Genomic DNA, 12,258 nt, shown 5'->3' on the forward strand with positions numbered 1-12,258 from the left:
GGCATTGTTATTGACTTACCCAAGGAGTTTTAAAGGTTAGTCAAAACAAAAGTTGATCTTTCAGATGGGATTGCAAATTGGTCTTTCTCTCTATAAGAGTATCTTTGGTGCCAGATTCCTAATAGATATATTTTGCAAAAGTAAAATTAATTTTTTTGCATTTTTTTAATCCGTGCTTGTGTCATTGTTTGCAAGATGCCAATTTTTGTGCTCTCAATAAATAATATAAATTCAGATCTAAACGTTTCACAGCCAGTCATGAACAGCCGTAAGTAACAGTAACTCTTAAGCTGAAAATGTCTTGAAAGCTTACTAGTTACTGTGTACCATATCTCTTGCAAAGCTGCTTAGAAGTTTAAGTGTGAAGTTAATGTGGGTTTCTATAAAGATACAAAAATAATAGTTAACAGGTTTTTGTAGTTGTCACACTTTGAATGAAGCCTAACATTGTTATGTTTAAAGTGTGTTAGACTATTACAAAAAGAATCTAATTGAAATGTCGTGCTTTCTTTCAGCTCCAGTGATAAACCGATTCACCAGACGGGCATCAGGTAAGTTGGATAAAGTTGCATGTTTCGTTAGTCTACATAATAGTTAAAACATGATGCTGATAGTGATTGTCATATAAAACATAATATGACATTAGTCAGATTTCTTTAAAGATGACTGACTTAAAAAAATTGAGGTTAATCTGTCTGGTTTACTGAAAAATGTAGCCAAGGTTTCAGGTCACAGAACTTGCATGAAGCCTTCTTGTTGCTGTGGAATTTATGAAAAACCTAAGCTTTTCTTTTTTCCTTCAAAGAAAATAATTTTAGTCCTAACAGAACTGAACTTTCAAAGCAAGAACTGAATGTAATCTGATGCAGGCTTGTCTTGCTTACTTCATAGACAGCCTGAAACAGCAATTTGGTGATCGTCTATGCATGAGAAAATGTACAACCGTGCTAGAAATCTCCATGTATTTTTCAAAACCAAACTGGTTTGTGTCCATGATGCATTGTTCTGCTGCACAGAGCTGGCAGATCGAGTCCTAGAAGCAGCATCGCTGTGGTGGTAGTGTGTTGTGCTAGGAGTGCGCCTGCCTACGTTGGTGCTGATTTGTGTATTCTTCAAGTTAACTTGGTTTGCGCTGACTCAGAGGACTATTTGCCTTATTCCATTGCATGTAACAGATCCCTCCAAATTACATGTCGCTCAAAGTGAATATTCTTGGCTTCTCCTTATTGTTCTGCTCTATCATAGCCTTTAGGCTTCATTTTTGAGGGCTTTTTCTCCTGAAGCATGAGGCCCAGAACCTAACTCTTATTTGTTTGAAATACTATGAATCTGAAAGTGGGGTGTAAAAGCCACTGCTAGATGTAATGAGACTCATGACTGACTCGTAGGAGTCAGCAGAGCGGGAGATGTGAGCTGTTCCTAGTCATCTCAGTATGCTAAGTTTTTAAAATATAACTATAAAATGCTTTCTGTTTTCAACTGCAGATCATTTTTAGTAAATGTAATGAAGTTTGTATTCCATAATGCAGTAAGTCTATCCAGTCTATCCAGACTTCTAATTTTGCTAGTTACAACCTCAGTCAGACAGCTCCTTGTCAATATAAAAATATTAGCGGAGATCCTCAGGATTACTAAGGAGCTGCACAGGAAAATGGAGGTTTGCATTTGCAGGATTGGTGCATAGCATATGTAGCACAAAGTAAGAAAATGTAATGAATTCCAAATATTCTCATGTTTTAAGTAATGATAATTCTTCATGAGGTACTGTAGCTTGAAATGAAAGGAATGATTCATTAACTAGCACTTGGTAACAGTGAGCAGGGCTTTATGTAAATTACGTTGCATGTTTTAAGGAAAGTTTTACTGTGACTGATTGATAGCTGCCTTTAATGAATGCAGTCCTTATAACAGATATGTGATAAGCTTTTGCATTTCAGTAGGAGAGTTTGATTGTTTGAAACGCTAATACTTGCTCAGGAAAAAAAAAAATCAGTTATTTTTAATGTTCCTTTAAAAGGAAACTAAAAACATGTTAGAAGCCTGAAATTTTTGCACAATTATTGGAGAAATAATTTCTGTGGGCAATTAATTTCATGTGTTTTGGTCTTGTTGTGGAGAGATGAAATAGAGTTATCTTGTTCAGAATAATGAATCAAGTTGTATGGTATGGTCCAGATGTAAATCATGTGAACACACTTCAAGCTGGAACAAGGTAATACTGCAGGCTACTATATGTACTATTTTATTAAGTTTCTGGCAGCTTTAGTAGTCAAAATGAAAGGTAATAGTTCTTACTTTTCTTTTAAAATACTAAATTACTGCCAGAGAGGTACAGTACATTTAAGAAACTTGATTGACAAAATATAAAATTAAAAATATGAAACAGACTATGCTGATAATATAAACATTTTACAGGGATGTTTGCAGTCCAAACCACATTTTCAGATACTTTTTTTTTTTAAATTGGACAATTGTTTGGATACATTAAAGTAATCAAGATACCTGGCTTTTCCATTTGCAAGGTAGTAGCTGGGTTTTTTTATGCTTGGTGGCTTAATAGCATTCTGTAATTGAAGTTGATTCTCATGTTTAGGAAATGAGAGGCTGACCAAATCAAACATAGAGTTTTTCTCAAATACGGATTTGTCTTAATTTTAGGCTATGTAGCTAAGAGCTATTTTAAAATTTGAAATCTGCAAGATTGTTGATTCTTGAGTGGTTTTGAAGTTTTGCTTCTGATGAACAGTACTCCAAGTTAATTATGAATATTCGGAGAGTTAGCTGTAGCATGTGGTTTCATATTGCATCCGATCTAGTGAAACTGCAGACTGATTCCAAGAAAGTGATTTTAGGGTCCTTGTCTTTGTCATGTCTCTGCCCACGGGTTGTCTCTTCTTCTCTTGCATGGACCTAGGAGTTGTGCTGCCTGAGGGTGCATCAACTTAAAATAGAAATGCAGGAGGTTTTGGTGTGGTTTTCATTGTGTCTCCAACTGACCTGTGCTGTGGCTCCCAAATAACTACATCTGAAAGGGGGTGTAGTCATGGCTGTCTTTAGCCAATGGTGGGATGGAGAAAGAGCTGAACTACTGACATCAGTTGAGGCAAAACATCGAAAGATACCTGCAGCCAAAGGCTCCTAGACTATTCTATTAAAAGCTGCTTTTTGAGCTCTTGCAGTGATAAGCAGGGAGAAGCCAGGAGATGACACACATTTCTTCACAAAGAACAACAATTCTTTACAGTGGATATCTTGGTTTTGGTGTTTCTGTTATTCTTTAGATAATGCCTAGTATTTTACTTGGTGGCATAAGATACAGTTATTTTTTCTAAGATAGAAATTAAGCAGCTGAAGCACCTGCTGAAAACAATATAGTGAGGCATTTATTATTTAACAGCTGTTCCTGTTAACATGCTGTGAATGTATTAATGTACTGTCATTGGTATGTAGAGGATAAAGGCATAAGTAAGCTAGGATCAATTACTTTTTTCTTGAATTTCAGTTCTTAAAATTTATTTAGCTACCTAATTTAGTATCTCTTCTATGTGTTTATGGATTTGTGTATATATATGCAATGTGGGGTCTGTGCATAAAATACACGTATACCATAGTGCTGATGACATAGCTCCTTACAGGCTAGTTAATAATGCACTCCATTTTCCAGGCTATGTACAAAGAGTAATAGATATCATAGACTTAAATAGAGGAGTTTAGGAAGAAGAGGAGATCAAAAATACTTTATAGAGCTAGAATGAACAATGAGACAGCTGCAAGTAGTTAATCCTTAATTTTTCTTTTAAAATCTGGTGGGACTGAGATGAAGAGAAAGGAGAAAAACTGTAGAGGTGATCAGGAGACTTGGATGGGAAGAAAGGGCTGGCATGGAGGTAGAAGCAGCATGAAGTGGAAGAGAAAGCTGTGAGGTGAAAAATGAGTGGAAATCCATGAACAAGCTGATGTAGCCAAGAGGTGCAGTTTCTGAATATAGACAGATACTTTCTTGCTATAGATGAGATTTAGTTTTCAGCCATCTCAGTATGAGATACCTAGGGATGGAAAGCTATTGTGGTTCTGTATGTTAGCAGAAGCACTGGGTTCCTGCTTTTCAGCATCTTCATGGATAGATAAACAAGTAAATTATCTCATTTAAATACTGGCAGGAGTTTAGAATAGTGCAACAAAACCAGCATGGGTTTGCTATAGAATGAGCTTAAATTTATACTTGATAGATACCATTTACAGAGGCTGTTTGTACCTCTTTACTAGTATTATATACAAATGTATAACATCATCTTAATTAAGAAATAGATAACAATTTATAAAGTTACTTCAGTTATGTATCTGCTTAAGCTTCTGAAAGAGTGAAGAGAACCTAACTGAGGTTTCTGTGAGTTGGCCCTCTTAAGCTAAGAAGAACTGGTAGATAGGCTCCAGGGCATCTGTGAGGCATCCTTTATTAACAACAGAGATAACTTCCTCATTCCTCTCCCCCAGATGATATCTAACTTCAAAATACTATTCTTATCCTGCGGAAGGGAAATAAATGAAGTTTTAAATATTCTTCTCCCAACCAAATGAGAAAGAGAAGTTTGTTTATTTGCCAGCCTCTCCACAAAGCTCTAAACAAAAATAATTTAAACGTAGTCAACAGGCAGAGTACATCAGTGCTGAACCTCTAGGGAGAAACTGGCTTAGGTATATCTGCAATAAACTTGCAATCGAGGAGATACCCCTATTGTGGAAAGAACAGAAGGAAGCAGAGAAGGCAAAAACTTTCAGGCTTCTTCACCATGGATGCCAGTAAGGACCTCTCCAAAGAAATGAGAGAGATACATTATAAGTAAATCGAAGCTTTAATTATAGACCTACTGCATCAGCCTAACTGAGAAAGAGAATCTTGTGTGACACTAGAGGAGATCTCTGTGCAACAAATATTATTTTTTCTTTTTTTTTACTTCAAAACTTTTTTTTTTAATTTGCCATTTTTGAAATTGGAAATATTTTTAGCATTTACACACACTGCTAAGAACTGTCACTTTTAGGTGCATGGCTGAGTAGCTGAAGAGGAAAGGCTGAGAAAGGAGGAAGGCTTTTTTAATGCCCTGTGAAAAGAAAGTGTTTATTTTAGCAGGTACTCAAATTAAAAATATTTTTGTATATACGCTTACATATTGCAGTAATTTCTGATAAAGATGGGGCTGTGTTTAGTGGCCTGTCTTTTTTTCTTCCCCCTCTTTTTACAGAAGTACAGAAGCTTCTCAAAGAACCAAAACTCATTTTACTTGACTCTGCAAATTTTAGACTTACAAAATGTCAACAGTTCAAAGAGAAAGAAGGAGGTGCAATGTCCTCTTTATTCATAATTGCTTGAGATGCCCAAAAGCCATGATAATGGAATTGTCTAGCACAGATGGTAGTTAATTTGAATTGGTAGAGAAGTCATTTTAGTTCTCTTCTGCTCAAGCCTTGCAATTATTTAAATATTTTCCAGCAAGAATTTCTGCAGGTTAGAAATATTATCTGTTTAACTCAGTCAACAGAAAACACTTAATAGGAAAGCTGTGACATTTTCAGTTGTTTTAGAATTTTCAGAAATAAGTAACTTTTTTAATCGAAACACGCTGATTAATTTCTAAGCCCCTCAAGGTAGTCGTTTTTACTAAAATACTACATACACACAATGAAACACTTAACAAACAAGGTAGTGAGTACTTTATAGCATCATTGTGTATAATGATGACATCAGTGGTGGGTTGTCTGTCAGAGCTCCAAGCCGTGTAACTGCCCAGCTGGGAGCAGGACAGTGCCACCCCATCAGAGACGGGACACACGTGTGCACAGCTCGTCACACCCAGGTGACATTACAGTGCTGTCGCTACGGTGTGCCTGGCCCGCAGCCCTTCCTGCCCGAGTAGGCTGTGCCCTCGTCCCGCGGCTGTGGAGATGGGTCTCCCCGTCTGACGCACAGGGCTCATGCCTCTGCCTGGCATGTGATAGATGCCTGCATTTTGGCACGTGTTCGGATAGGAGGAGGGAGGTTCTGCGCAACCCTTATAAAAGGGAAAATCTGGGAGCAAGTTTGCCAGAACAATTTATCTATTCTTCATCTTTGCGTAAGGTGCCACTAGGAAGAAAGTGACAAGATAAGTTTCAGGCTTCATTATTCTGAACAGATGTGTGGAGTGTGGATTAGTCATGCCCACAGTAGCATTTACATAGATCACTGCTAGATTGCAATTTAATGATTTCTACAGAAAATGTGACAACTTACTTAAGAAACACTGAGGAATTTTACTGAATTTAGACCACGGGAGTCCTGTTAGTGAAGGAATGGCTAATTGCTTTCTGAAATTATAGGTGTGGAAGAACATAGGCGATATTAAATTCAATTGTTAAATATAAACTAGTATTTAGGAAGAGCAAATCGATATTGTTAGCCAAGAACAGAATATGCTCCTAGGAACAATATTTCATTTGTAATTTTAATCTGCTTGAATTATATTGAGATTTTTCTTAAAGAGCTTGGCACCCACTTTCCTATGGTATGTTAAAAATTGTCAGAGAAAGGCAGCTAACTGAAATGGTATTCCCTTTTATACAGTAAGGCAGAAGCTGGAGTTGTACCAAAAATAATGGTGAGGAATGAAGTAACTGTAAGCTCCCCTTTGAAGTGCTCGGGTAGGAGGCAGTGTTGTTGTAGAAGCATATCGACTCAGTGACGGAAGGAAGAAGAATAAAGAACTTTATTGATGAACCAGTAGTTCAAATGTAGTTCTTCATAGTTACTGGTTCTGCTTGTTCTTAGTGATGAGTAACCCCCAAACTGAGTTCGTGTGATGTTGGATTCATCTTTGTTCTTCGTTACACACATGTAGTCAATCCATAATTTAAAATGCTTAATCCTTCAGGTTTTTTAAATAAACAGGGACAGAGTCAGCTGACCTACAGGGGTATCTAATACTAAAATTCAGTTAAGCACTAAGGCTGCTGTTGTAGCAGTGAGGAAAACCAGAAGAAAAAGTGCTGTCAGAACTTTAGGGTGTATCTAGATGGCATCACAGAGCACAGTAAAGAAGGCACCTAAGCTTATGGCGGCACATCAGCGTGGCAAGTTGTGGATTTCTGGAGGTCACAGAAGCAGAGTATCTTACCTAAGTTCAGCCTGCTGAAAGGATTGTTAGACTGTGCTGACTGCTGCGGGGCTGCAGCTGTACGTGGGCGCAGACGTGTGCCGTGCATTGTTGTGCGAGTGGACATGCCCTTCGTTTACTTCCTGCTCCTCTTACAAGGCAGTCGCCGCTTCTGTTTCAGGCAGCTTTCCTACGCAGCTGTGCCTCTTCCACCATAGTCTGTAATAGCAGCTGCCTCAATCGCTAATTGCTGAGAACATACTCCCTTCTTTATTTTGTGATTTTGCACAAATGCATTGTATAGTCTGTACTCTCCAGTCCTTACAGACAATATTGTCTTTCCTTCTCATGGTCTCTCTTACAGTTACCATCATTGTGTGGTGCTTAGTTGCCAGCTGGGGTTACACATTCCATCAAATCTGTCATTATCTCAAGCCAAAAAGGACCGTCCTGGTTTAACCCCAGCTGGCATGTATCAGAAATGGAATGCTCTACATGCAATCCCTTTTTTCTTTCCATGAAGCACTTAGCATCATAACTTCTACAGAGTATAGCTGTAATTGTATGCACACAGCAGTTTAAAGACAAAGTGATTATATCTCTTTGCCCTGTGGTATGTCTATGCTATTGGTTTGTGGGGTTTTTTGTGCCATAGTGAAACTTGGAACTCCTGTACTCCGTCTGCTCTTGCAGGGTTATCCCATGGGCAATGTCACAGGGAGAAATGAGTCAGAGAGTTTTCCCAAGAGTAGCCTCTGATACTGGGTGCCACGAGAGCCGGTGGGATTTGTTTCTGGACTGAGCTTAGGCTGCTGTGTGACAATATGGCACGGTGCCTGAGCTGTAGGCACTCTGTGGCCACTGGGTCAGGGAGAGTGCTGTGCTTCAGTCTGGTCCTCTTCCTTCTCAAAGCTCGTTTAACTCTTGAGAATGAAGCACTAATTTCAGTGGCCTGCCCCACGGCACTTCGGGGTCTGTGGAAAGTTAGCGATAGAAGCCATTTCCCACCCAATCCACAATGAAATGATCCAACTTCCTTTCTTTAGTTTCTCTTGCGTAGCTTATTTCCTGTGCACTTCTCAAGTTCTGCGGCAAACGAGACAGTCACAGAAACAAGAGTTTAATGTGCTCTGTCTGGTCTCCTCTTATATTTTCTGGGAATTTGAGAAAAGTTCCATAGAAAACTGATGTAATAACGTAGGCTTAGGGATGCTTAGAGAACATGCACATTTGCTTCCCAATGCTAACCACTGTTTTTGTTCAGAATGTCTAATAAAATAACATCATGACGTTAAACTTGGAGTGCTTGTTCCTGACCTCTGGTTACCTTGAGATTTGTTGCTTTTGATGCAGATCTGAAGAAGAGCTTCTCTGCTCAGAAGCTTGTCTGCTTCCTTCCTGGTTCAGATGTTTCAGCTGTTCTAGTGAAAGATTCTGCCCATGAAACTTTCTCTTCTCTAGATTGCACTGCATCTGTACCATAACTATTCCATACTACAGCGTATAGTTGGACAGTAGTATTCTTATTCAAAAGAAAACAAAATTTAGGTTGTGTGTTACTTCTTTAAAGTGGTTTACTTTGAACATTCATTGATTCCTTTATTAAACCTCTGCAATCTGAAACATAGATTCTAGCAGGTTGTGTCAAAGTGTTTCCTTGTACAGGTCATCAGCAGAGGTTGAACACGATTTTTTTCAGAGCCCATTTATGGAGCCGAGTTACAGAAATAGGCTAACTGTTGCAAATTAATATTATACCAGATTTTAGATATGGCTATGCTTCAGCTGTTTTATCGTAACACTGTAACGCTAAGCTTAATAAAAGAAGAGATTTAGTAGATGCATACTATAAGGCAAAGTTTGAGGTGCTGGAGGAAGAGAGGGAAGGGTGATGGTAGGAATAAATACGTAAGTCTTGTGCTGTGGTATACGTTGCTATAGAGAGGGCTGCCAATATTTGTCCCAAGGAGGTGGCAGGGAAGGAAGGAAATAAGCAAATAGTGATTTGCCTAATTTTTTACACACACAAATATTTAGGCTACGCTTTGGGGAAAACTTTCAAACTAAACAGTGAAGCAATAGACTAAACTGCTCAGGAATATTGTGTTAGCTCAGAAGATTTAAAGAAAGGTAAGACTTTTTTCTGCAGGGATAGAGGTGCAGTTCATACCGCAGCAGTGCATAGGGATGATTTAGATGATTTCTTGAGGTTTCATCTGTATTTCTGTGTTTGTTTAGATGTCCTTGCAAGCACAAGGACAGGAGAGTTATAAATATGTTTTGAGTTCACAAATTACTGCATACATGCCTTTATGGGAAATTGTAATTTTTTCCTGCTGTTTTAGTATTACCTTTGGAAAGTGTTCTGCGTGTAGTTTTGTATCAATAAAAATTAATCACTGTAGTTTTTTCAGCTATTTGGGCTGATCTTGTTTCAGGTATATGAAACATAAATCGTAGGTTGGTGTTGAAATATGAATCAAATTTGTCTTAATGGGCTGTTGCCCAGTCAGTTTGATGGACAGCTCAGATATTCTAGCAAGGTATGGAGCTGTTAGACTGACCAATTCCTTCAAACTCCTTTTATGTATATAACTAGTAAATAATATGGGTATAGGAAAGTGCCACAGTAGAGCTTGTGTCTGTATGCTTAACCCTTCTTGTAGGCAGCAGTGTGGCCTCATCCCTACTGCTGTTTGGGAACAGTCCCATCTGGACTGTGCCAGCGCCTGGCTGCCCCTGCTTTCTCAGGTACTCTGGTCGGTGTAGTCTCCTGTTCTGCTTGAAACTAGATAGACCCCTATCTAAGGAGCTAAATTTTTTCCCCCTCTTATTTTAGACTGGTATTTGGCACTTTTGTACTTGGAATGCTTTAATGTAGTATCTAATATTTCTTTCATGATCAAACAAATGCATTATAGGCAAAGCGGAGATCATCTTCCTGCTATGTAACTAAGTAGTAGTGAATAAATTCCAGAGAAAACAGGTTTTTCAGACAAAACAGACTTTCTGTCAAAATAAATATAGAAATGTGGCCAAATGTTCATATTAATAACAATAAATATGGTTGTTATTTATCTGCAAGCAGTAGTTTGCATGTCAATGATTATTGAATAAATGTACTAAGATTTCTTAATGGATGCTCTCAGATTGCAGTGAGTGCTGTGAACTAGTTGATATAAAATAAAAATTATTCTCTGTTGTATTTTTATTTCTCTTCATTTTATAGCCATTTTTTTTCACATTAATAGTTCCTCTCTTGTCTCCAGTTAACATTTGACACACAACAAATTCTTCCTGTGTCTGACAACCTGTAGGTCATACTGTATTTTCTGTTTTAATCTGCTTCCAAGTTTGCATTCACCATTCATAATCTCAGCAATTGCACTAATACCCCAGAACTGAAACATGATCAGAGAAATAAATAATCTTCCAATGCTTTTATCAGGATTCTCATAACTCATGATTTGGAAAGAAATAAAATAATTGCTATGCACATTACTGAAAGAAGTAGGAAGGATTTTCAATTATTTTTGGAGCAGATGTGTGTTTATAGTAATTATTTAATAATTCTGACTTGTCTAAAATATTTTAGTATCCGTGTCTATGATAAGCTCGACTTTGCTGTGCTATTTTGTTCTTCAGCATTTGTATTTAGATTAGGGAGGTGTGCTGCCTCCACTATAGGGGATAGACCATGAATCTGTAGGCTGAAGGATCTGCTTACCAGTTTTCCAAAACAATTCCATTCCACCTGTGATTTCATGTGGTTTGACTTTTGTGCTATAGAAGATTTGTTCTGGAGGATGAGATATGAATAAGACAAGGCATGTTGTACATAGTGAGTTGTTCAAAATGCAGTAACAGTATTTGGTCAGCAAGTTTTCTTGTAGAACACCATAATACAAATGTCTTGGCCTTTGACCTTCAAATTTGGCTTAATATTTGGCAAGTACTGCTTCTTTTAAATACTATGGAGTCAAAGAAAGGGGGAAACTATATATTTAAATATCTTTGTGAAATACTCTGGTGTTTAAAACACCAGATGCCATTTATGCACATTGTATAAAATGAACAGCAGCCCGATGATGTTTTGCTTCCTAAATGCTCCGTGTCAGTTCCGTCTGTTTCGTAGGAAGCACGATGCCTTTAGCTGTGGGGTGTACTTCTCAGTTGTTTAAACAAAATGTCCTTTGTCAAAGCACAAGCCCAAGGCTTTCTCACCATCAAACGCTCCCTATTTACTGCACCCACCCCCCTGCTGCCACATAATCCTGTTCCACAGCATCTTTGCTTCATGTGTCTTTATCATATATCTCTCAGATCTGCTTCTCCAATGTCTAGTTTGGAGGATATAGGCAAGTTTATCCTGTATTTCCTCCCACGCTTTAAAGATAGCATCTCTGAAATCAGTATTTGTTTTCTTGTCAGTGGGTCCTGTGAATGCCCCCAAAGCCATTCATACTTCTATGTTGGACATCCATAGAAGTTTACCAGCCAAGCACGTTGGCACATCCCAGCAATAGTTGCTAACTTGGAGCCACATTTGCTTTCTTTCTTTAACACTAGGCAATGCCTGTTTTCTCATTTCACATCTTGCTTTCTCTTCTAGATAAAGATATGAAAAATCTTCTCTCTTGAAAATTTATTGCAGATCTAATTTTTAAATCTAGTGTGTATGTAAATCTAGTGTGTATGTGCTATTTCAAATGGGGTTACTTGGAACTGTGCTAGGCAAATTGCTGTCACACTACTAGTATACACAGTGGTTTAACACTTGTAGATCTTAGCTCATCAATGTTTGTGCATTAGATTTGTTTGGTTTACTATTGTGTAAAGAAACTAATGGAAGTGGTTGTGTGACCATTGCGTACAAACACTTGGAATAAGTAGCTGTTGTACTCTGTGTAGTTGTGTTTTAGCAGCATGAAATGACAGTGGAGCATTGCAAGGCATATTGCAGCAAGGGACTAAAGACATCCCTCTGCATGCACTATTTGTACTCCCACTTGTCCCATTTGATTATTAGCTTACTATTAAGGAATCTCCTTAATAGATTTTGAACTCAGGATCTCTCCCTCTGGTTCAATCCTACATTGACTCTGTAAGTCAGGAAGAGTCCTGCTCC

General features: G+C 38.0%; 1 protein-coding gene across 2 annotated transcripts in view; it reads left to right on the forward strand.

Annotated features, from left to right (window-relative positions):
• PRKAR2B (protein kinase cAMP-dependent type II regulatory subunit beta) overlaps nt 1-12,258 on the forward strand; it is a 90,178-nt gene that overhangs the window by 32,932 nt on the left and 44,988 nt on the right. For both annotated transcript variants that reach the window (XM_075741776.1, XM_075741784.1), the window contains exon 2: nt 516-551. In XM_075741776.1, the coding sequence (XP_075597891.1) occupies nt 516-551 (36 nt within the window). The remainder of the gene's footprint in view (nt 1-515; nt 552-12,258) is intronic.

This window comes from Balearica regulorum, chromosome 1, assembly GCF_011004875.1.
Source record: "Balearica regulorum gibbericeps isolate bBalReg1 chromosome 1, bBalReg1.pri, whole genome shotgun sequence".
Lineage (NCBI taxonomy): Eukaryota > Metazoa > Chordata > Aves > Gruiformes > Gruidae > Balearica > Balearica regulorum.